The 26,064-nt window shown below is 37.5% G+C and overlaps 1 protein-coding gene across 3 annotated transcripts in view; it reads left to right on the top strand.

Moving 5' to 3' along the window:
* The window catches only part of LOC306844210 (DNA (cytosine-5)-methyltransferase 3A-like), a 38,903-nt gene that overhangs the window by 2,097 nt on the left and 10,742 nt on the right, over positions 1 to 26,064 (top strand). The window contains exons 2-13 of one of the 3 annotated variants that reach the window (XM_079376177.1): positions 2,956 to 3,184; positions 3,554 to 3,597; positions 4,760 to 4,924; positions 16,518 to 16,745; positions 17,986 to 18,144; positions 18,222 to 18,329; positions 18,424 to 18,580; positions 19,787 to 19,936; positions 20,031 to 20,075; positions 21,473 to 21,552; positions 21,629 to 21,741; positions 25,151 to 25,334. In XM_079376177.1, coding sequence (XP_079232303.1) covers positions 2,956 to 3,184; positions 3,554 to 3,597; positions 4,760 to 4,924; positions 16,518 to 16,745; positions 17,986 to 18,144; positions 18,222 to 18,329; positions 18,424 to 18,580; positions 19,787 to 19,936; positions 20,031 to 20,075; positions 21,473 to 21,552; positions 21,629 to 21,741; positions 25,151 to 25,334 — 1,662 coding nt within the window. Of the gene's footprint in view, positions 1 to 2,955; positions 3,185 to 3,553; positions 3,598 to 4,759; positions 4,925 to 15,431; positions 15,546 to 16,517; positions 16,746 to 17,985; positions 18,145 to 18,221; positions 18,330 to 18,423; positions 18,581 to 19,786; positions 19,937 to 20,030; positions 20,076 to 21,472; positions 21,553 to 21,628; positions 21,742 to 25,150; positions 25,335 to 26,064 lie in introns of those variants that run through there. The other 2 variants (XM_079376178.1, XM_079376179.1) reach the window with 2 other exon arrangements.

Here is a 26,064-nt window from a genome sequence, read left to right as displayed (position 1 = left end):
AAGTTTATTAATGAGCTGCAGTTTTATTACATCACGGGCTGACACAGATGCAGTGTATTAATGTCACGGGTCATCAATAAGGTGCAGATTGGTCCTCAATTTGAGTACATTATTTCAAATCGTTTCCAACACACTTTTTCACAGCATCACGCGCTCAAACTCATCAAAAGTCAACAAGCAACAACAACTTATCCACGAGACTGCAGCAGAGCGCACGCGAGAGAGACGAGGCAGCGCAGATCGTGCATCTCACAAGTGAGTTGGAATTTACAGAAACGTGACACTTGCGGGAGTTAACACTGTACGCAATACCCGAAACCTCACACCACATTTCAGGTATAGATAGCATATATACAAATCATTTAGTAAGCAGAAATCCGAAATTTACCTTAACATAGAGGAAGATGTGACTGAATTGATGCTTGAAGAATGCACTTCCAGCAGCCATGATAGACAGCAGTTGGCGGTTAAAGTTTTCTATGCACAATTTGATTTGACGAAAGTCACGTGACCGATTACTAGCTCTCTATCCAATCACATTAATGGATAAAAATAAAATTAAAATAAGCATGTAACGACCACAAACGGAGGAAAATAGAGGAGTAAAAGTACCGATACATCACTTAAAATGTACTCAAGTAAAAGTACACAATTTTTAAACTACTCATTACAATTACTGATAAAAACTACTTAATTACTGTAACGTGAGTATTTGTAATTCGTTACTTCACACCCCTGCGTGTTAGTGGTTTTCACACATACAGCTGATCCTTTTCAACATTTACATTGCATTGTGGGTTTTAAAAGAGTCTTAGTTCACCTTTCTACACATTTTAAAAGGGACTTAAATCAAGTCTTAGATTCACTAAGTCATTGCATTAAATGAATAAAAAACTTCATTTTGATGGTTTTCTTTGGGGCTCCTTCCATCTATTCCTTACATTTTCTTTACTTGGACTTAAAAAGTCTTAAAAACCTGCAGAAACCCCACAATACTTTTCACACTCAGCAGACTGGTTGTACGTTATCGTTAATAACAAAATTCCAAAAGTGGCAGGCAAGAAGGCTACAAAATTTACTACAGATGTCTAATTAAACCATCACAGCCGTGTCATGATCTGAACGCACAGAAGGCTTGTGGGAATTGCTTGTTCAGTTGCTGAACGATTTGATCCATTTCATCTCCTTGATCTTGCAATGCCCATGGAGTTTCTGTTGTGTAATGTATTTCGCTTCAGGCCAGAAACATACTCCACACAAGTACGCAAGCGCAATGAATGCTTTGATGATGCTTGCCAGCCGCTCAATTTGTGTTTTGACCCATTTTGCCATGCATGAGATCGAGCCTCTGTGGCTAGAAGCGTATGCATTCACATACTCAACCGTATATTTCATTATTCAAAGATTACGAGTGCAGAAAGTGTGTGCGCTTGGGTTGAAACACCTGCAGGTCCTTTGAGGTTTATAGAGTTTCTCACCTGTTGATTAAAGACATCAGCGGCTCTCAAAGAGAGTCGCCGATCGCTCTAATGAAAGCACTAATGCGTGTGCATCTGCGCTATTCATATGCGCATGTGAGTGTGTTTGGCATCTATTAACTCATAGACAGCAGTAAAAGTCACACCGGCCCTCGTCTTACTGAACCTAAGAGACTTTTATTGTTCATCATAAAGTTAGCAGACAGCGTCACGCTGTAGGACGCCCCAGCATCCCCCAAACATTTTAGCGATTTCCTGCTTAATTTCTTCACTGATGGATGATAAAGTCTTAATGCACATCATTTTTAAGAAATAATCAATCCCTGATAGATAAAATCATGTTTTGTCTCACAGAAATGTCACATTATGGCAGTAAAATGGGTTAAGAATGCTGTTTCATGTTGATTAAGTGTTTCTAAAGAGGTAAATGCTTATGCATCTTTTAAAATGCAATGCAGAAAGAATTGATCTGTAGCTGCTCCGTGACTCCATTAGCTCTAATGTGTCATTGCACCTCAGTAGATGTCTGTCTTATGCAATTATCTTTGCATATTTACATTTAACATTTAGCAGGTGTTTTATCAGAAGCAACAAATTAAGAATATCGCATGCAGTATATGATACGAAAGTCAACGATCCTTGAAATATCACGTTTCCAGACTTAGCTAGAAGCTACAGATGTAAAGAACTTGTAAAGAAAAGAGAGGAAATGTTTATTTATAAAAAGGGTTTTCAAACTTGTTTATCAGCCAAACTCCTTTAGTACTGTATTACTATTATATTTCAATAAATTGACAAATTCACATGTTCATGGTTCTCTAATGTCAGTCAGTGGTCACACTGTGATTTTACCTAAATCAAGTTAAATATAATAATAATAGTAAAATAAATAATAATTCTTCTTCTTGTTCTTTTGTTTATGTTTTGTAATAATAACAATAATCATTCTTAGTGATATTAATACTAATAATTATTACATATGTAATCATTTTAATAATTGTTTTATTTAATAATAATTATATTATATTTTGTAATAATAATTATTATTATGGATATTACACGTAATCATTTTTATAATAATTTAATAGTAATAATAATATAATAATAATTATTAGCTTTAATTATTGCTTAATCTTAAAATATGAATAAAGTAATATTTATTTATTATACTGATTAAAATTTTTATAATAATAAACTATTAGTTTTAATGCTAATTAAAAGAAATGAGGATAGAAGTATGTTACTGCTGTAACTTTCAATTGTGCTGTAAAAGACACATTTGGAAAGGATGGTTTAGCGAAGTGAAATTCATCTGCTAGTCTGCAGAAATTCAGATGATAATGTAACATTAGGGACAGTCCCTACGACATCTGCACCCACGTAATTACTCTCATTCCCTCTATCACACATGCATTTCATCCGGCACTGTCATTTCTGTCTATTTGCAGAGTAATTCTCTCTTTCTGTCTTCTGATAGGTGGATATTTGTGGGCGTGTGATTGAGGGTGTGGCCTGTATGAAACAGGTGGGGTGTAACGGTGAAGCAGAGAATCGGGTTTCAAAGAAAAACCTGGAGCAGAGCGACTCCTCCCCTGACTCCACCCACCAGAACGGCACAGACACGCCTTCCAGAGCGGACGGAGACTCTGCACCTTCCACTCCACGGAAAAAACGAGGGCGTCGGAAACTCCAGCACCCAGAGCGCCGTGAGTCACCTGTCTATAGTTCAGTCAGTCTGATCGACTTCAAATGTGAAATATGCCAGAAAATACAATTTAGAACAAGATGAAAGTAATTGCACGAGGTGCAATTGCGGCGTACACTAATTCTTCGTTTAGAATCGTCTTTCAGGAACAATTTAGTAAAAACAATGACACTGTCAATATAACTAGCTAGCTGAATAATAAAATATTTGGTTTAACGAAACAAACATTTGACATTAGCTATATCGCCCCCTTAAGTACTTCCACATTAATGCAGGTTTGCATCAGTGCGTTGGCCAAGTATTTTCAATCTGTGTCAGTTTTTCTTTTAGCCTTGTTTTCTTCTAAATGACCTCTGTGTTTGTCTCTCAGACATTGAGGAGGACGACACCAGCAGCGACACCAGCAGAGGAGAGGTGGGGACTCAAAATACAGTAAAATATCATCGAACAAGGAACATAATACATTTTGAGAATACACATAAATGTATAAATTTACAGGACTAGGGCTGCAACATTTAGGAAAAATAAAAACACTAATTGCAATACATTTACATTTACATTTATGCATTTAGCAGACGCTTTTATCCAAAGCGACTTACATTGCATTCAAGTTACAGTTTTTACATTTTATCAGCTCTTGCAATAGTAATATTTCCTAATTTCTTTGATTTCAAATGTTATATTTTCCCAGAAAACTGCAGGCAATCCTTACCAAAAAGCTTCTCTTTTGTTGACCACAGACAGTTTATGAGTGCTTCTTATTACAAGTTTGGAAAGATGGTTGGCACACGTTGAGTTCCCAAATGCATGTTATAACCGACCTAAACTCACAGCGAGAGTTTAGTGCAAAACAAGAAACTGAAAACACTGGATCATTAGCTTCTCGCGTGTAAACAAACACAGTGCTGCGCTTCACTCTGAAACATGCAGTGCATATATTTATTTAATTACATCACAGCTATGAAACGTGATAACCGCAATAAGTCATAACGCGATTTCGGTTTTATTTTGATGAATAGGGCAACCCTGCACAGGACTGCACAGAATCTGCGAGAGTTGCTTGGTGAACTGGTTTAAATTTAAACTAATTGGTTATCTGGACCCAGTCGGGAGGTTCAGAAAGGTCTAGTTAATACATCACACAGAGTTGACCATCTGTGATTGATTAATCTGCTCCTGCTTGGTGTAGATCACGGGAAATAGACGACATGCTCGCAATAACATGAGAACATGCCAGTGGAACGTTTCAGGCTTTGTTTATGTGAGAGACATGAATGTGTAAAGCTGAAACTTGGCCCAAGTGACGCTGTGAGTCCTAAGATGCCAAATAAATGTGTTTACAGGCTGTTGAACACGTTACGGGTGTTTTATTAGGGCTACATACGCACTGTAATTCACAAACATACACTGAGTAAATAAAGCTGCCTACAAATTGAATTCGAGTGTTCACGAAAGTCCAACAGATTCCTACAGATTACCTTAAAAAACATGTAAATATCATGAAAGGGAGAGCTGTTTGAGTCTGTGATTGAACGTGTATTCCTAGGCAACTAAGCGAGTCGTGTTTGTCTTCTAGAGCGACGGGGGTCGTCTGAGGGGCCGGCAGGGCTGGGACATCAGTCTGAGGAGACGTCCCGTACAAAGAGAAACCTTCCAGGCCGGAGACCCCTATCACATCAGCCGCAGAGAGAAAGAGTGGCTCGCCTACTTGAAGAAGGAGAAGGTCAGAGAGACACCAGAAGTACAGTACCCTTATCAAAATCTTATATAATGCTTGTTACATTGATGTGAGTTGGTTATCAATTGTTGTTTTTCATTACTACTATGTTAAAATCAAAATCAAAGAAATCAAAATTCTTTTGATCTTTTGATATATAGTGAAGTGACATACTGCCAAGTATGGTGACCCATACACACACAGCAGTGAACACACACACACACCGTGAACACACACCCGGAGCAGTGGGCAGCCATTAATGTTGCGGCGCCCGGGGAGCAGTTGGGGGTTCGGTGCCTTGCTCAAGAGCTTCTCAGTCGTGGTATTGAGGGTGGAGAGAGCGCTGGACATTCACTCCCCCCACCTACAATCCCTGCCAGCCTGAGACTCGAACCCGCAACCTTTTGGATTACGAGTCCAAAAGAGGTCGTTGTGCTATAAAAACATTCTGTAAGTTTCAGAAGTCAAAACTTTCTCGTTAGTCTAAAAACAGCTTAATTTGAAGCCAGTCTGCCAAAAAGACAGCTAGTGGAATGTGCCACTTTTTGACGTAATAGTGTGGATAAACACCGCCTCCACAGAAGATCAATGCCTGCTTCTACATCGCTGCCTGTTTAGCCCCGCCCACCGATTTGCACATGTAGTGTAAATAACGAGAGAGGCAAACAGCTCTATTCAGAAATCAAACGATAAATTTTATTTGATGAATTTTATTTATTTTATTTTTTTTCACCGACAATTAATGTTACTTTTAATGAAGTTCCCGACTGAGTCAGTAAAAACTCCTTTGTTCACTTCATTTTACCGCAGATTCGTTTACAAACAAGGCACAATTCGATGCAGGATTTTCAGAAAGCAACAAGTCAGAATAATTTTCTCTGCGTTGAATCCTGAACATTCCTTTAGAGGCAAAGAAGAAAAGTGTTCAGTGTCTGCTGTTGAAGTTTGATACGAGTTGAGTTAAGGACGTATGGAAAACTCACATAATTCAGTATGAGCTGCTGAATGAGACAAATGAGTGTGTTTATATGGAATGGAAAACAATTTAGTACAATGTTGAGTGGTATGTATTCGAAACTCTTGAGTTTAATGCACACTGTTCTGGTGTGTGTGTTTTGTCCATTGAAGTAAGCGGAAAGTGAACATCAGTGGAAAGTCAGTCGGGTTGGGTTCACTAAAATACGTCTACTTGTCTCACAGCCATGTGTGTGTGTGTGTGTGTGTGTTTGTAGTAGTAGAGTGCTTGGCCACACTGTGAGGCCCTGTTTCCTGTAGAGGTGTGTGTGCTGTGCGTGTGTGTTGAACCGGACAAACTCAAACGCCGCGCTGAAGTGTTACTGATGTATCTTTGTAATGGTTTTACTTTGTTTAGTATTTACTTTCTATTCAAATAAGTCTCAAATATGTAAGTAATAGTTTTATATAGTTTGTGTGTTGCCTTTTGACGGGAATGGTTTGTGTTTACATAGATTTATGCAAATACATTTATTAGTTTTTACAATACCATTCATAAGTTTGGGGCTAGTAGGTTCTTTTTTTTTAAAAGAAATTAATACTTTTATTCACCAAGGATGCATTAAACTGATCAAAGTGACATGAAGACATTTAGCTATTACAGAAGATTTCCGTTTCAAATAAATGCTGTTCTTTTGAACTTTAAATTCATCAAAGAATCCTGAAAAAAAGTATCACGGTTCGTATTTCTTATTGCATCAACATTGAAAATAATAAGACATTTTTTGGAGCAGCAAATCAGCTTATTAGAATAATTTCTGAAGGATCATGTGACACTGAAGACTGGAGTAAAAATGCTGGAAATACAGCTTTGCATCACAGGAATAAATTACATTTTACATTATGTCCAAAAAGAAAACAGGTATTTTAAATTGTAATAATATTTCATTTTTGGTTAAACAAATGCAGCCTTGATGAGTGTAAAGAGGTTTCTTTCAAAAACACAAAAATCTTACCGACCCCAAACTTTTAAATAGTAGTGTCTGTGCCATTGTAGTTCTAGTATCTAAATTATGTGCTACTAGGTTCCTCAGAGTAAAAACCTGACAAACATTTGCAAATCTAGCAACTAGTCCTTCCTCAAAAGCTCTCACTGTATCTTAACTTTATAAACACGACTTTGTCTCCTGTAAGACTGATGAAAAGCGTTGCACCCTGACTCCTGGAAATTGCATAAAGTCCTGCTAATCAGATTTGAGCTTGCCATTTTGTGTTCAATATGCATCAAACGACCCGTGAACGGACTCTGGGTGGTCCTTGACACGAGTCTCATAGTATAATACGACCATTTATACAAAAAATAATTCTGCTCTCTAAGCTTTTATGTTCAAGCCCATGTGGATTTTGCTCCACAGATTTGCACTGAATCGTAAATAAACACCCCGTTTGTTCATTTATGAAATATTTCCACTAATTTGATTATGCTTTCAGCTACCAATTAGAAAATAAAGGCTCCAAAGGGGGTTTTTGCAGTGATGTGATAAAAGAACCATTTTTGGTTCCCTAAAGAACCATTCAGTAAACAGTTATTTTTCACTATAAAGAAACTTTTGTGGACTGGAAATGTTCTATGGATGTTAAAGGTTCTTCATTGAACCATCAACGCCAATAAAGAGCCTTTGTTTTTAAGAGTGTAGTATTCCTAGCTCTGTTTTAACCATGTTTTGGTGACCTGCTAATGAGTAATATTAGTTAGATTGCTAAAAACAGCCCTAGTAATAGATAACAAAGGTGGTCTGTATGAGTGTTTTGTGTGATGAAGTACTAAAGCGTGTGTTTATCCGGGGACGCGGGGGTTTTCAGGGGCTGCCGTGTCCTCGGCTCACCCAGCGAGGGCTGTTTCTCTTGGGTCGAAGAGATCCCGCCCACTGTAGCCTCTGGATCTCATCAAACTCTGGCGCAGTGCTGCTATGGCGCTTCACGAAGACCTGATTACAAACGTCTGTGTGTGTGTGTGTGTGTGTGTTTGAGAGAATCGCACATGGTGTGTGAAGCAGTTTAGTTTATGAAGCATTATAAAGAATAACGTAATTATTTGTAATAGTGTTTTCTTTTATATTTCCTTAAGGAGTGTGTGTGTGTGTGTGTGTGTGTCACTCTCTCTCATTCATTCTAGGCTCATAAATCGTGGCTTAATTGAACCTTTCCATGTTTCTCAGTAACAGAGACAGTCGAAATGTCTAGTAAAATCTTTCCCGGGGAAGAAATCAATCATTAATCTAAACTCACACACACTCACACTCACACTCACACACACACACACACACACACACACACACAGTCTTATTTCTCTCTTTTCTCTGGTTGGCGCTCCACTCTCGTTCAGCGTCTCGTTTTGGGGCGGACGCCCCTCTGGTTTTGCAAATCCTCTGTGACCAATCAGCGCTGAGTCACATGACCAGCGATTCCCAAACAAAGACATTGTGCGCGTGTCTCCCCCCTTTCTGATTTAAAAGTGTCTTTTTGCCTGCGTACACACATGCACACACACACAGCTACCTGAGCGGGACGGCCGATCAGACACAGCGGCGTGTGTGGGTACGTGTGCACTGTGTGGAAAAGACACATTTACTGATACGTGTGTGTGTGTGTGTTTAGCACAGAGAATGAAGGTAGAAAATGCTGACTTGGCTGTTTCATAAGTGTGTGTGTGTGTGTGTGTGTGTGTCGTTTTAAACCAAACATAAAACTGTAGCTCTAGCTTTAATAGATACTAGTGTACACTGTGCAGTATATACTATATACTGTTTATTATTTAAAAATAAAATAGTATGTGTAACAGTATGCATTACACTCTTAAAATAAAGGTTCTAAAACGAGGTTTCTGTAGCGGTAACGTAGAAGAACTATTTTGGTTCATTACAGAACCTTTCAATCAACAGTTCTTAAAAGAACCATTTTTTCTTAGTCTGAAGAACATTTAAAAAATCTAAAGGACATTGTTCCTCTATAAAGAAGCTTCCATAGATGTTAAAGAATCTTTGTGGAGCCATCAAAGCCAATAAAGAACCTTTATTTTTAAGTGCAGCACTGATAAACATTTAAGCAGTAGTATGCAAAAAATAATTTTATTTTGCATGCCAGCATGTTTATTGTGCATGTAATATGTTTTCACCGTTAGATCGAATAATGAGTCAAGTTGTCAAAAATCAGTTAATTATACAATAGATATGGAAGGTCAAGTCGAACATGTTGCATTGTGGGATATAGTGTGGTATGCTGTTGTGTACTGTGTACTTTGAGACATAGAGTAGTAAAAAAAATGCATACTGTGCATAGTATACACATGGCATAATTTAGAAGTAGTACTGTTAGTGTTCTACCCTGAACGTAGAGAGAGTGGTGTGCTATTGGACTTCTGTATACGCTGGTTGCAAGTTTTGTTTTTTGCTTTTCCATACTGTATGTTTAATGCATTTATTCATTTTTGAATGGCGTTGATGATCACTTTGAGCTGAAAAGGTTTAAATTGTCAGTGTCTGTGTGTGAGGAATTTGACTAAATTCTCACACCATGGTGCGATAAAGTTGAGTTTCCCAAACTGAGGTTCATGAACACCAGGGGTTTTGTGAGGAAACTGCAGGCAACATTATACGGCATAATTAGTTTAATCAAAAAATGTAAGCTTAAATTTTTTTTTATAAATTATAATAATACAACACTTACAGTACTAAACAAATTGAAATATTTGTTTTTCCTGTATGTCATGTGTAGGGATGGGTATCGTTTACATTTTATCGATACCGATACTTAACGATACTGTTATCGATACTATTTGGTGCAAAAAGATATGAAAAGTTGTTGAAAATTTCAAGTTATATTATTACTGCTGAACTTTAACAACTGTATTAAAGTTCTTCAGTCAGGAGTTATTTTTCTCTTTGTGTTTTATTGTATTAACATTAAAGGAATAGTTCAGCCATAAATGCAAATTTAGTTGTTTTAAGTTGTTTTAAACCTGAATGAGTTTCTTTCTTCTGTTAAACATGAAAGTTAGTTAGAAGAATGTGCGAAACCATGCAGCTGGTCCCCAGTGACTTCCATATATCTTCTTTTGTGTTCAGCACAAGAATAAAAATGAATACAGATTTGGTACAACATGACAGTTTGTAAATAATGACATGATTTTTGGGTGAACTATCTCTTTAATGACAATCGGCAGCATGTTTAGTTCTGTCCATTTAAGACCTGCTCGCATCTGTTTCTCTCTCAACTGTTTACTTTCACTTTAGACATAACTGACTGTGTTTTTATGTAAATCTTGTGTGTTTTTGAGAGTATTAGCGCAATCAGACGATAATTAAGATAACTAAGTAATTAGGTGCTGTTTGACCGGCCTTTTAGTCTACGCACGTTTCAGGTGCACACGCTCAGATCAGCACGCAAATGAAAGGTTTAACCGGCAAGGCTTTAAAGTACTCGCAAATAATGTACTTTCGTGATTGAGAATAAGTGCAGTGTCTCGTGAGTGTAACTCTACGGCTGAATCAACATTTGATGTGAACGTGTCTCACGAGTTGCAGTTGGCGCTGGAGCCGTGAGACATAGTAAATACAGCGCATAGCTTGAGTTAGATGTTGTGTCTTGTTAGTAAATGTTTCATTATATTACAGGTGTTGCCTCCTTTGTTCACTATTACACTACTGCATATTGTACCTGACACTGGTGTTGCTTAGTTTTGTAATGTGAGCCCATACTTTCGAACGTTTCACTCAAACAAACACACACTGTACATGCGCATGGATATCACACTCACATCGAGCAAACGTCAGCCAGAGAAGGAAAATGACAAGCAGCAGCTTCTAATTCGTCAATAAAGGGATGCTCCACCCCAAAATGAAAATTTTGACATTAATCACTTACCCCCATGTCATTCCATACACCATTAACTGACATCAGAGAACCGTAAACTTGCGAATGTGTTGTTAAATTATTGAAATATTAACTTAAAATCTTAAGTGGACTTATTGAATATTTCAGGTTCAAATGGCCAAAAGGTTTGTGAATCTCTGCAATAGAGCAACAAATTATAAATCACTGATGTTTTGGCAGTTACTGGGTGTCTGTTTCTGTCACGTTGCACAGGTTAGTCCCAGACATCATGAGATCTCATTGGTCTAAAATCTGTATATTAGCTGCATATTAAACAAAAAATATTTTGCCTTTGAATTAGTTGTTGCTGGAAATGTATTGCGTTGCTGGACACTGTGTAGAATGTTCAGTGTATTTAAGGCTTGTGCCAATACAATCATATATATTTATTCATTTTCATCATTATATTGCATTGATTAAGCTAGAAATATATGCGTATTTATATAAACACTAACATTTTGAAGTCAGTAAGATTTTTTGTTTTTAAAGAAATTAATACTTTAATTCAGCAAGGATGCCTCAAAGTGAACAAAAGTGACAGTAAATGTATTTATAATGTTACAAAAGTTTCAAATAAATGCTGTTCTTATGAACTTTCTAGTCATCAAATAATCCTGAAAAAATGTATTACGGTTTCCAGCAAATCAGTAATTGTAATATTTCAAAGTATTACTGTTTTACTGTATTTTTGATCAAATAAATGCAGCCTTGGTGAGCAGAAGAGACTTCTTTCAAAAACTCTAACTGACCCCAGACTGTGGTTGATAAAGTGTCTAAATGCTTTCCGAAAAGGAGTGACTTTTGTGTAGAAATTAGCCTGAGAGGCTTTAGTCACGGTGAGGTTGGGGTCAGAGGTCGTTCAAGCCTGGATCACGGTCATAAAGCTCTCAGCTCTTGAAACTCATCATAAAGCCAAGGGTCGTCGCAGAGGCCAAGGGTTCAAAGGGCGTGTTCAGGTCATAGTGGGAGATGTTCACACACTTTATACGAGAAGTTTGCAATTGGTTTCTATGTGTCGGCACATGGAAACACTGTCGCCATTTATAGCGCACCAATGTGGACTGCAGCAGGAAATTAGGTAATCTGTTAAAAACCGCATTTCCCAGGGTGCACTGGGCCGTTTGCCAAAGGGCTGCTGGGAAACCACCAACACAACCACTATAACGTCATGGAGACACGACTAGAAGAGGACCAACAATCTGATTCAGATAGCAGATCTGTTCCAAAACCTAGTGAGCTGCCTATTTAGGCAGTATTTTAAGGTGCGTTTCGGTTCGAATGAAGAGAAGGTTCCAAAAGGTAGGCGGTGACTCTGTGCTGCCTTCTAAAATTTTGGCCAAATTCTAAGGCAGCATCGCATGTATTCATCACAAATGATGCACTCCCATAATGCACTGCTCAGTGAACATTTCTGATTGAAAAACTATTGAAATTAATTTAATTGGAAATGGGTTATTTTACCCAATATTTGTACGTGTTTGTTTATCATAATTCTGTATTATGTTGCAGAATGCTAACATCAAACTCTTTTAGCAGAGATGATTTGAGGAGACGGAATAATCATATAAAAATGTATGAGAGAAATCATAGTGCTCAATAAGACTTCAAACCATTCATTTGTGATAGAGAAGTAAAATACTTTATTATATACACTACCATGTTTTTTGAAAGAAGTCTCTTCTGTTCAACAAGGCTGCATTTATTTGATTAAAAATACATTTAAGAGTAATATTGTGAAATATCATAACAATTTAAAATAACTGTTTTCTAATTGAATATATTTCAAATTTGAATGTATTCCTGTTATGGAAAGCTGAATTTTCAGCATCATTACTTCAGTCTTTAGTGCCACATTTGATTTTTATTATCAGTGCTGAAAAACAGTTGCGCTGCTTCATATCTTTGTGGAAACAATGATACTTTTTGGCAGGATTTCTTAATAAATAGAAAGTTCAAAAGAGCAGAATTTATTTGAAATATATATTTTGATCAATTTAATGCATCCTCGCTACATACAAATATTGATTTCTTAAAAAAACAAAAAACGTGAGATCGCTCTCTAGGGTATGAGTACATGTGTGTGTTTTTGAACTTGAAATTTGTAAAGCTAATTACAAGTCTGTAATCAGCAACACAGACGGCAAAAACATGACACACATTTGCATGTTGATTTATTCATCTGATTGAGCTTAGTGTTCGGCTCGCCAAACGATTTGCACCCTGTTTAAACCTGTATTTAGCGCTGATCATCTGAGATGGATGTCAATGCCAGGTCTATCTTCTATTTCCATCCCTCATGTGAAATGTATGCAGGACTGCAGTGAGTTTATGTGTCTCCACTGACCCGTCAAACAGGCCTGTCTTCTGTATTTTACGTCTCTGTGTTTCGGTGTGATTAGCTGCTCTGCGGTTGGCCGTTTAGTGGGGTTGAAGGTCATATGAGGCGCTTGTGTCCTTCCTGCAAAAGGTCACACAAGACAAACCAACAGCTGCTTGAAGGAATCAAAGTTTCACTGTCCCACATACAGAAGTTACCAAAGAAGCAGGAGCATTGAGAATGATACTGCGGAAATGTCTGGAACATCAAGTGTATCCTTGTAAAAAATTACACTCGGGGGTGCAAACTTGTCAGCTTTCGGCGAAATTCGCCGTTTTCACCTTAAAATAGGTCATTCATGTGAATCGTGTAGATCTGTAAAAAACAATTTGGGGGGTGGGTTGTGGGGGGTGGGGGGTGTTGGGGTCGTCGTATCTACGAGTCATCTGTGTCACGTCACCTGTAGCGTTTTTTTTCCCCTGTTGGCAAAGGAATGGACCCGCCCTACTCTGCCTCTGATTGGCTTACCTTAATGTTCTTTCCCTCATCCAACCAATCTCACTCCTGAAGCCTAACTTTTAGACACTGCAGGCAACTATCCATATTTCCCAAGTTTGTCACCTTTTTCACACCTGACGAGTTTGCACCCCTGTACACTTCAGCATACTTTTAACAAGAGGGACTTTTATTAAGGAAATAATATACTTTAAAAGCATATACTTAATATTGCATAATATTTACAATTATACAAATTACAAAATATAATATATAGGTTCAATTTTATTAACAGCAAATTGGTTGAACTTAGGAGTGTTTTTTACCCACTTAAGTAGGACTTAAGTGCATAATTTCATAATTCTGTTGTCTTTGAAATTTATTGACAAGCATTTATGCTAAACTTCAATATACTTTGATGTCACTTATATTGAAACACATGTCATGCATTTAAATATATTTGTAATTACACATTTTAATGATAAAGTTGCAATTGAGTACATTTGAAATGTAATAAATTTTGTAATAAATCTTTGTGTTTGTTAGGGTCCAGGGCAAGACTATTAGACTGGATGTGTGTCTGAATCAAAGACTATGATGTTCTGATGCTGAGATGTGGTTTATTTATTTTACCAAATGGTTGCTAGGTTGCTGTTAATGGTTGCTAAGGTGTTGCTAGACAGATACTAGGGTGAAAAAATAGATTGAATATCTGACTGAACCAAAAGAGCCAAACCCTGTCTCTATGATGTTCTGGTGTTAACATATGACTTATTTATGCTTCCAAATGGTTGCTAGGGTATTCTAAATAGTTTGCTAGGACATGGATAGACAGTTTCCATGGTGATAAATAAAGACTACTCCCAAGTCAAAAGAGGCCACCCACTTGTCTCTACCATGTTCTGATCCCCAGATATACCTCTCGCCGGTTTTTAAATGGAAGTCTATGGACTTGTTGCTAGGTTGCAATTACTGGTTGCTAAGGCATGGCTGTAAAGTTGAAATGTTACCATTTATTGGCTGCTTGCTAGGTCAAATGCGCCCACCCCCAAGATTCTATGACATTCTATTGCTCAGAAAGTTTGGTCCAGTGTTAAGTCTATGGGATTTTTTTTTGTCCGATTTTTTTTACCTGTTGCTTGAACATCATATGCCCAATTGCTTAAAAACAAAAATTCACCTCTCCTCAATAAGCTGCATGAATTGACACCCCTGTCCTAGATGTGTGACAAACAGTTGCACGTTGAAGTTTTGTCCAGAATATGTATGCAAGATAACAATAGTGATGCTTTGCTTCGCAGGCACCACTAATAAAGGCAATAGATTATTAACATAATGATTTCAAATGGACTTTAAAGTAAAAAGCGTAATTTGACATTATTACAAAGTACGCTTTTTAAAAGCGTATGCAAAAGTCATGATAGTAAACTACACTTACAGTAAAGTGGCATTTTAATCAATATTATCTGCAAGAACAGTTTTTTTTAAATACTTTTAGGATTTGAAGTATACCACAAGTGCACATTTAAAACAGTTAAGCACACTTATTTTTCACAAGGGTAAGTGGCACAAAAGCAGTTTTATAGGTTGTCAAGATGCTCAAGCAGACAGAGCAATGCTTTAAATAGACTTAAAATATACATACACTGTAAACGGCTTATTTATTTAACTGGGAGATGAGAAAGTATTTTAACATTTAACTATAAAATCTGGGTAGTGGAAGCTGTTGAGATATTTAAGAGATGTCGTTTGTAACTTTTCTTTCTGTGGGCAGAAGTGTTGGATCTGTAATGTTGTTTTTGGAGTCATGGGAATCTTGTTGACATCATGGACTCGTCGGATACTGTAGATCAGAATCCGTCTGCCTCCTGCCAAATCCACATCATTACTTCAGATCTGCACATAATGAATCTTCAATAGACATACACTGCTGCTGAAAAGTTTGGGGTCAGTGAGATGTTTTTGAAAGAAATTAATATTTTTATTCAGCGAGGATGCAATAAATTGATCAAAAATTAGAGTTAAGACATTTATAATGTTACGAAAGATTTCTGTTTTAAATAAATGCTGTTCTTTTGAACTCAAAGAATCCTGAAAAAAATGCATCACGGATTCAGGGATTCTTGAGCAGCATATCAGAATATCAGAATGATTTCTGAAGGATCATGTGACACTAAAGACTGGGGTAATGATGCTGAAAATTCAGCTTTGCATCACAGGAATAAATTACATTTAAAAAAAATATTCAAATAGAAACCAGCTATTTTAATTTGTAATAATATTTTACAATTTTGCTGTTCTTACTGTGTTTTGATCAAATAAATGCAGCCTTGGTGAGCAGAAAAGTCTTTTTTCTCACAGTAAAAAATGTACTGATCCCAGGCTTTTGAATGGTAGTGTAACTCAATATGCTTCTGCAGTAAAAGACTATGGAAAAATTATGAAGATGCATTTTCAGATACATTTCGCAGATGCTTTTATCCAAAGCAGTTTGTCAAAGAGCCAACTGTATTCGTGATCCACAATGCCAGGCTTATTATTAGATTAAGAATATGGAATATGAATGAAGCGGGTCTATGAACTGTTGGAGTTCTACAATCCATGCAAACAAACATTTGTTTCGTTGACTTCTCTGCCAGGACACCAATAATTCTGGGGGGTTCAGAAGAGTCTAATGTACACAGAGACATGTCTCATGAGAGTTTGTCCTCATATGACAGTAAAAAACTGCAGGCTACATTTCCACAGTGATTTCAAATCCATATTTACCTAAACACACACACACTAGTCTGTTGCCTTGCTGGAAAAAGATGTTTAGATAAAAACGTTTCTCGAGCAATATGAGTGAAAATCCTTTGAGACCCTGTGTGTTTGTGTCTGTATTTCACCTTGGTGTTTGTGTGCCTCTGTGTCGTTAAGGAGAAGGCCCAACTGGGGATCACCACGAGTGACATAATGGACGACCAATCAGCTGTGAGCTCTCAGAAGGAGGAGGAGTCAGCCATCAACCTCCCATCTACACCCACCCCTCAGCAGCAGCACACTGACCCCGCCTCCCCAACGGTCGCCACGACGCCCGAGCTGCCTCCCGTCGCCTGCGGCAACAAAGTGATGACGAGACCCTCAGAGATGGATCTGGAGTATGAGGTGAATATTTGTACTGATGGATCACTCTTAAGAATGATGGCTTTTAATTGGTTTAAATAGGGTACACTTTGACGTGAGGTTTTTTTTTTATATATATATTTATTACAGTGAGGGAAAAAATTATTTGATCCCCTGCTGATTTTGTACGTTTGCCCACTGACAAAGAAATGATCAGTCTATAATTTTAATGGTAGGTTTATTTGAACAGTGAGAAACAGAATAGCAACAAAAAAATCCAGAAAAACGCATTTTAAAAAAATTATAAATTGATTTGCATTTTAATGAGTGAAATAAGTATTTGACCCCTTCGCAAAACATGACTTAGTACTTGGTGGCAAAACCCTTGTTGGCAATCACAGAGGTCAGACGTTTCTTGTAGTTGGCCACCAGGTTTGCACACATCCTAGGAAGGATTTTGCCCCACTCTTTGCAGATCCTCTCCAAGTCATTAAAGGGGTCATCGGATGCAAAAATTCACTTTACAAGTTGTTTGAACATAAATGTGTGTTGGAAGTGTGTGTACACTTCCATCCTATAATGATAAAAATCCACCCAGTGTTTTTTTTTAAAAATCACTAAACCCTCTTTCTCAAATCAGGCCGTTCTGAGATTCTTGTCAGAATTACGTAGTTCTGTACAGACCGCTCCCACGATAGTTGATTGACAAGACCGTCTTACCTTAGACCCGCCCTGAGCAAGCTGAGAGTTGAGAGCCATTGTGTCAACTCCGGTGCAGGGGACAAGAAGAAGTAATAATCAATATAGCAGTCGTCATTAACTCCCGACATCTGAGCCGCTGAAGATGCAGAGGATTAACGTTAGTTTCGTTTTTAAATGCATCTATGTTCGTGTGAATTATTCGTGATCCAGCTTCATCTACAGTAGAAGTGAGTATAAGGGGTTTTTATGAATCTTCGCAAATCGCCTTTCCTAATAACCTGTTAGTTAGCCAGTTTTGCGGCTAAAGTAAACAGTACTGTTCGTCACCCCACGGAAGAGAGGGGCGAGCAGAGCTCATTAGCATTTAAAGCAACATGGACTAGAATGGCTTGCTAAAAACAGCTGATTTTGACGGTAAAAAGGGTGTTTTTTACACTACCATTCAGAAATTTTAACCAAAGTATGTTATATAGTTTTCATTAAGAATCATATCAACTTGAGGAAAATGGTCATCCAATGTCATGTAACCTGCAGTATGTGAGGTTTTGCTGGCACTGACGTTTGTTTTTGTGTGTTTCAGGACGGCCATGGGTTCGGCATCGGAGAGCTGGTCTGGGGGAAGCTGCGGGGATTCTCCTGGTGGCCCGGCCGGATCGTGTCGGGGTTTATGGCGAGTCACAGTCGGGCCACTGAAGGTACCCGCTGGGTCATGTGGTTTGGAGATGGCAAATTCTCAGTGGTGAGTCAGTCGGCCAATCAGGATCCTTTATGAGTGCTGATAAGAGACGTTATAATGAGCATCCTCTCCTCTGTCAGGTGTGTGTAGAAAAGCTGTTGCCTTTGAGCCCATTTAGCACATCTTTTCATCAGCCCACCTACAGCAAACAGCCCATGTACAGAAAAGCCATCTATGAAGTTTTACAGGCAAGTCATGATATTTCTCTATCGTGTGTGTTATTGTATGTGTGTCTGTGTGTGTGTGTGTTTTCTCATGTTGATTTTGTGGATCTCTGTTCAGACGGCGAGTATGCGTGCCGGTAAACCGTTCACCCTGTGTGTGTCCGCCGATGACTCGGACACAACGAACAGTGTTGAATTACACATGCAGCAGATGATTGATTGGGCCTCCGATGGGTTTCTCCCTTCCGGTGCCAAAGGCCTGGAGCCGCCACCAGGTAATGTATCCAACAGGCCCAGATTAGAGCTTTATTATTTAAGAAACAGTTTTTATTCAAATGAACATTTTTATCAATATTTTTATAATTGTATACTGAGTGTTCATTATTTATCACTATAATTAATTACTACTACAAATATTATGGTAAAGTTAAATATAAATAAAATAATATTGCAATTTATTATAGGTTATTATTTAATGTATTATTTTTATTGTCATATTTTTTAATGATTTTTATAATGATTTTATAATGAATTATAATTATATAATTATTGTTAATAATGAATGATTTTAATAATTAATTAATGATATTTGTTATATATTGATATATTTTATTATTGTTTGTATTATATTTTTCTTTTAATTAATTATATTTAATTAATGACATTAATGTATTGTTGTTTTTTATTATTTAATTTTTATTATTTGTTTATATATTATATTTTTTTAAACAATAAGTTTTAATAATTTTATTTTACATTTATTTTGATTAATTTAATTTAATTTATAGTTATTATTCTGGTCCTCAAATAATTTTTTGGATGGCATAAACCTGATAATTTGGCCTTGGAGGAATTTGATGAGATCATTATAATTAATTACTACTACTAATATTGTTATATAAAGTATGTTGTAAATATAAATAAAATAATTTAGCAATTTATTATTTCATTTATAATTCTTTTTTGTTTTAATTAAGGATATTGTTTGATTAATTTATTTTAATTTCTGTTTTATTTTTTATATTTTTTCGTATTTTTCTTTTCAAATTTTCTTTTTTCTTTTATTATTGTTTTTATTATATTTTTCTTCCAAATATTGATATTTATTTTATTTTGATTTATATACTATTGCTTTTTTTATTATTTATTAGATTTATATTTTTAAGAATAAAAAACAATAATTTAATTGCAATTTTATTTTGATTAATTACATTTTATTTATTTATTCTGTTGCTAAAATTATTTTTGGATGGCATAGACCTGATAATTTAGCCATTGAGAGACTTTTTTGAGTGCAGACAGATCTGAACAAAGACATTGTTGAGATCTCTTCTGAAATTGTGTAGGAGACAAAATATAAATTCCTGAGGTCTTATTCTCCACAGAAACATGAGAAGCAAAAGCCTTTCGATCTCATTGCTGTCTAAGAGAAACAATTGCGATATTAAAGAGATTTGTGTGTGTATTTGCGTGTCCTCTAGCGGAGCGGAACCCGTATACTGAGGTGTATCCAGAGATGTGGGTGGAGCCTGAGGCCGCTGCATTCACGGCTCCGCCCCCTGCCAAGAAACCGAGGAAGAACAGTGTCGAGAAACCCAAAATCAAAGAAATTATTGATGAAGGAACCCGAGGTATCACACACACAGCAAACCAGCTTCACATTTCACTCACACCTTTCCTACTTGAACAGCAGTGATTGTTGGTGCTTTATTTTGTTTTCCTCAGAGAGACTCGTGTGTGAAGTCAGACAAAAGAGTCGCAATATTGAAGGTGAGTTTTCTATTGAATGTGACCTTTGAAGTATATATATATATATATATATATATATATATATATATAAATATATATATACAGTGCCCTCCAAAAGTATTGGAACAGTAAAGAAAAAATTGCTCTGTTGGCTGTGGAGTCAAGACATTTACAAATATGATTAAAAGATGAATATGAGACAAAACTACAGAATGTAACATTTTATTATTGGGTGATTCAACACATAGATGTTTTACCAGCTAAGAAGTTCAGCACTTTTAGAGTTCATCCCTCTATCTGATGTGAGCATCAAATAACTTGTTTCAACTAATTATTTATTTTATTAATAATTTTAAGATGCAGAAGTTTTCCATGTATTCACCTGAGTCAGTGTTTCCCCTGTCATTATCTTAGGAGGGCAGTCCGCCCTCCCAACGGCACCCCCCCGCCCCCCCTTTAAGTTCAAGTTAATTTTATTTTATTTAATTTTCTCTATAGCTCCAGATCCCAACAGAAGTCATTTAAAGTTACCTTTCCAGTAGAACAGGTCTATACCTTGTTCTTTTATTAAACAAACTTAAACAAACTTACGTTATTTGTCTTATTTACATGACGGCATTTCTGTCTCTAATTTGACCGTTTCATTTGAGTAAAACTATCCTCATATCATATACACATAGAAATATAAAGGTATTCACGGCAACCCGTCAATATAAAAGTTTGGGTTTCAATTGTAGACATTGCGGCAGAAATTTATTCCCATTGTTCAGTAGAATGTAGGCCTACGTAATAGCCTACTAAAATGATTAAAACCTTATTTTTAAGGAATAATCATAAAATATGTCTTCAATGTTTTAATTGTAATATTAAATCCCCTTTATTTTCCAAAAAAAAATGAATGTTAAATTAAATGAATGTTTTTATGCCGGAAAAAAACGGAGCCCCCCCCCCCCCCCCCCCCCCCCCCCCCCCCCCAAAAGCCATAAACCTAGGGTAAACACTGCCTGAGTAATTTGGGTACAACTACTTACCCGAGTTGTTTACCTGAGACACTAATTCAGCTAGTTTTGTATATGAATTAGAGCATTTCTGTACATATGGTTTATTCATTTATTTATTGTGATTTGATTTAAGTATCTATACAGTGTGTATTATTTTTTCCAACATGTTTACGAATTACTTTGGGATTCAAAGTGTCTTACTGACTCTGAAATACAAATGTGTATGTGTATTAAAAGACAACAAAGAGGACCGTGAAAGCAACCACTAACTCTTGTCTCTCTCATTTACTACTAAGCTGATTACTGCTTACAGTCTTCCCGATTGCGCGGGACCTGTAACAGTATGCATACTGCATAAATAATATAGTACAGTCACATGCTATTCCAAACATCACCATGGAGTTCTTTTGTGTGCAGATATTTGTATTTCCTGTGGAAGTCTGAACGTATCACTAGAACATCCTCTGTTTGTCGGAGCCATGTGCTCGAGCTGCAAGGTACACATGCACACCTGTCAATCAAGCCTGTTCTGACTTTTGATTGGTGCTGAGGCAGTGTTCTCCTCCCCTACAGAACTCTTTCCTGGAGTGCGCGTATCAGTATGATGATGACGGTTATCAGTCATACTGCACCATCTGCTGCGGAGGACGAGAAGTGCTCATGTGTGGGAACAACAACTGCTGCAGGTGAGTGTGTGTGGGTTTGTTCGCTATCTGAGAGAGATCTGTGAGGTGTAAAGACCGTTTCACACCAAGCACAATGCGAAAAAACGAGGAACGAATCGCCAAAGTGATGAACTTTCACACCGAGCACAAAACGATTGATCGCCTTCTGCTAATTCACGCCAACCAACAATGCATTTTTCCTCAGATATCACATAACGTTATATGGATTTAACATTGTCTGCTTCTTAGTATACAGCAATAAATTAATATGAAGTTTGGTTCTACACCAAAAACAAACTATCGATAATGTCTCTGTCACTCGTTGTATTATGTAAAATTGGATGTGTATATTTGTATATTGTACGAATATGGGGTAAAAGCAATAAAAAAAAATATCTATAATGATTACAAGAATGCATCTTAAAATATTAGCATCAAGTTCAACTTGAATATTTGTGCACAGTCATGTTTTTGCTTAAAATGCACCATCATGGAGTGCTTGTAATAACTTCCGTTTGTGATCTAAAGTTTATTTTAATTATATAATAGGCTGACATGCTCTCTTTGTATGTTAAATAATGGATTAATCACTACACCTGCTTATCATTTGCCACCTTTATTGTTATAAAAATACCATGAGCTGCATAGAAACACATACAGAACATATATCGTCATAATCATGTCTATTTGCTTTAAAGGGGTCATCGGGTGCAAAAGTCACTTTATAAGTTGTTTGAACATACACTCACCTAAAGGATTATTAGGAACACCTGTTCAATTTCTCATTAATGCAATTATCTAATCAATGAATCACATGGCAGTTGCTTCAATGCATTTAGGGGTGTGGTCCTGGTCAAGACAATCTCCTGAACTCCAAACTGAATGTCAGAATGGGAAAGAAAGGTGATTTAAGCAATTTTGAGCGTGGCATGGTTGTTGGTGCCAGACGGGCCGGTCTGAGTATTTCACAATCTGCTCAGTTACTGGGATTTTCACGCACAACCATTTCTAGGGTTTACAAAGAATGGTGTGAAAAGGGAAAAACATCCAGTATGCGGCAGTCCTGTGGGCGAAAATGCCTTGTTGATGCTAGAGGTCAGAGGAGAATGGGCCGACTGATTCAAGCTGATAGAAGAGCAACTTTGACTGAAATAACCACTCGTTACAACCGAGGTATGCAGCAAAGCATTTGTGAAGCCACAACACGCACAACCTTGAGGCGGATGGGCTACAACAGCAGAAGACCCCACCGGGTACCACTCATCTCCACTACAAATAGGAAAAAGAGGCTACAATTTGCATGAGCTCACCAAAATTGGACGGTTGAAGACTGGAAAAATGTTGCCTGGTCTGATGAGTCTCGATTTCTGTTGAGACATTCAGATGGTAGAGTCAGAATTTGGCGTAAACAGAATGAGAACATGGATCCATCATGCCTTGTTACCACTGTGCAGGCTGGTGGTGGTGGTGTAATGGTGTGGGGGATGTTTTCTTGGCACACTTTAGGCCCCTTAGTGCCAATTGGGCATCGTTTAAATGGCATGGCCTACCTGAGCATTGTTTCTGACCATGTCCATCCCTTTATGACCACCATGTACCCATCCTCTGATGCTACTTCCAGCAGGATAATGCACCATGTCACAAAGCTCGAATCATTTCAAATTGGTTTCTTGAACATGACAATGAGTTCACTGTACTAAAATGGCCCCCACAGTCACCAGATCTCAACCCAATAGAGCATCTTTGGGATGTGGTGGAACGGGAGCTTCGTGCCCTGGATGTGCATCCCACAAATCTCCATCAACTGCAAGATTCTATCCTATCAATATGGGCCAACATTTCTAAAGAATGCTTTCAGCACCTTGTTGAATCAATGCCACGTAGAATTAAGGCAGTTCTGAAGGCAAAGGGGGTCAAACACAGTATTAGTATGGTGTTCCTAATAATCCTTTAGGTGAGTGTAAATGTGTGTTGGAAGTGTGTGTACACATCCATCCTATGATAAAAATCCACCTAGTGTTTTTTTTTTTAATTCCTATTTTAAAATCCCTTTTCTCAAATCAGGCTGTTCTGAGAGCCCTGTCAGAATTACGTAGTTCTGTACAGACCGCTCCCACGAGAGTTGATTGACGAGACCCTCTTACCTTAGACCTGCCCTGAGTGAGCTGAGAGCTGTCTGTCTGCGGTGCAGGGGAAGACAACATGTCTCTGATTAAGTGATTGAAGTGTTTAGTTATTGGATGTAGTAAAGACTATAGCAGTCGTCATTTACTCCCGACATCTGAGCGGCTGAAGATGCAGAGCAGAGGATAACGTTACTTTCGCTTTGAAGTGAATGCGCCAATCCCGATCTACATAAATGCGTGTATGTTCGCCCGAATCATTCTTGATTCAGCTTTATCTACAGAAGAAGCGAATATAAGGGTTTTTATGAATCTTTGCAAATCGCCTTTCCTAATAACGTGCTAGTTAGCCAGTTTCACGGCTGAAGTTTAGTATGCTCCATAGATATATTTACGTAGATGCCTCATTATAGACTGTTTCTATGGGCCACGATACGTAAGCCATCTGCCATTTTTGGAACGATCTGCGAATCTTTGAGCTCACTGACTGTGTGCATCTACAACAGCTATACTCCTATATATCTTTGAATATTCATTGATTATTATGGTGAATGCGAGATGGGTGCTGCGTCAATGTATCTGGAGCGGTCGAATAGGGGATCTTCACATATCTATGGTCTGCTCGTCACTCCACGGAAGAGAGGGACAGAGTCAGCAGAGCGCACTGATTTTGCTGATTTTGACAGGGTAAAGGATGTGTTTTTTACACTACCATTGAGAAATCTTAAAGTATGTTATAGACTTTTCATTAAGACCATAAAGAATCATATCAACTTGTGGAAAATGGGCATCCTATGACCCCTTTAACGTTTCAGGTGTACAAAAAAGTTTCTCTCAATTTTTTTTATATGCAGAGATATGATTGACTAGAGTGATTAAAAACACTTGCGCACATGGAAGAAAACGGACAGTGCTTTTCAGATCACATAATTCAGTAGAAAATTAATAATTATATTCTGCTTAAAGAACATGTGAGAATAAATCTGTTTTTAGATACCAATGATAACAAAGTCAGCATCCACTCTTTTCTGTCTTTCGCAATACTCTTCTTCAGTGTTTATGTACACTGGTTTTTGAAACAGCGCCACCACTCTCACCCTTTTGTGCAACAGCAGCTGCTCTGGGCATGTGATCTAAGCTCAAATCTGATTGGACGGGCCATTTCATCATGGAGCGATGGGCAAAAAAATTGACACACAGGACGGGAAAAAAAATCCTTGCTTTTTGATCGCGCCTGGTTTATTCAGCCCTATAGGGACCGACTTTCATGTTCAGTGTGAAAAGGCCTTACCTCTGTGTTTGTGTAGGTGTTTCTGTGTGGAGTGTGTCGATCTGCTCGTGGGGTCCGGATCCGCACAGGTCGCTATCCGCGAAGACCCCTGGAACTGCTACATGTGCTGCAGCAGGAACGTCTCGGGCCTCCTGAGGCGCAGAGATGACTGGACCTCACGACTGCAGCTGTTCTTCGCCAACAACCACGACCAGGACTTTGTGAGTCGATCTAGTGTGTGTCTTAGCACTTTTGACACAAATTCGACAAGATTTTTCTACTACAGTCATCATCAAGACTTACTAATAGCACAAATGAAAGGAAATGGAGAATCAAAATGTTCTTTATGTTTACACATTTCAAAACTACCCAGTTTAAAATATGAATTATTCTTTTCTACCCTTCTGAGATCACTGGTCAATAATGCTATAATCAACACTTTTCACTAGCGTTAATTTCGTTAACAAAAACTATGACGAAAAACATTGACAAGCTTTTTTCCCATGACTAAAATGAGATGATGACGAGGCAACAAAAAGGATAATAAATGATAACTGTGATTATATCAACGTGCAATGTCGTTGGCGAAAAAGATGAGACTAAAATGTATTTTAAAAATTAAAAACGTTACCAAAACCTGTTTTTATTTTCGTCAAAAAAGAAGACAAAATATGATTGCGGACTGCTGTACACGCCTCTACTACACAGGCTTTCATGTGTGCAGTTGCCAGATATGTATCTAGAGCTCAAATCCCCAAACCAGAGCTTCTTTGTTAAAATTATACATTTTCTGCCTGGTGTTTTGCTTAAAGGGATAGTTCACCCAAAAATTATTTTATGTTTATCAGCTCACCCCCAGGGCATCCAAGATATAGGTGACTTTGTCTACTTTGTTTCTTCAGTAGGACACAAACAAAGATTTTTAACTCAAACCGTTGCAGTCTGTCAGTC

This window comes from Barbus barbus (assembly GCF_936440315.1).
Source record: "Barbus barbus genome assembly, chromosome: 24".
Lineage (NCBI taxonomy): Eukaryota > Metazoa > Chordata > Actinopteri > Cypriniformes > Cyprinidae > Barbus > Barbus barbus.
The sequence above is the reverse complement of the archived record's forward strand: the minus strand, read 5'-3'. Positions and strand labels throughout refer to the sequence as shown.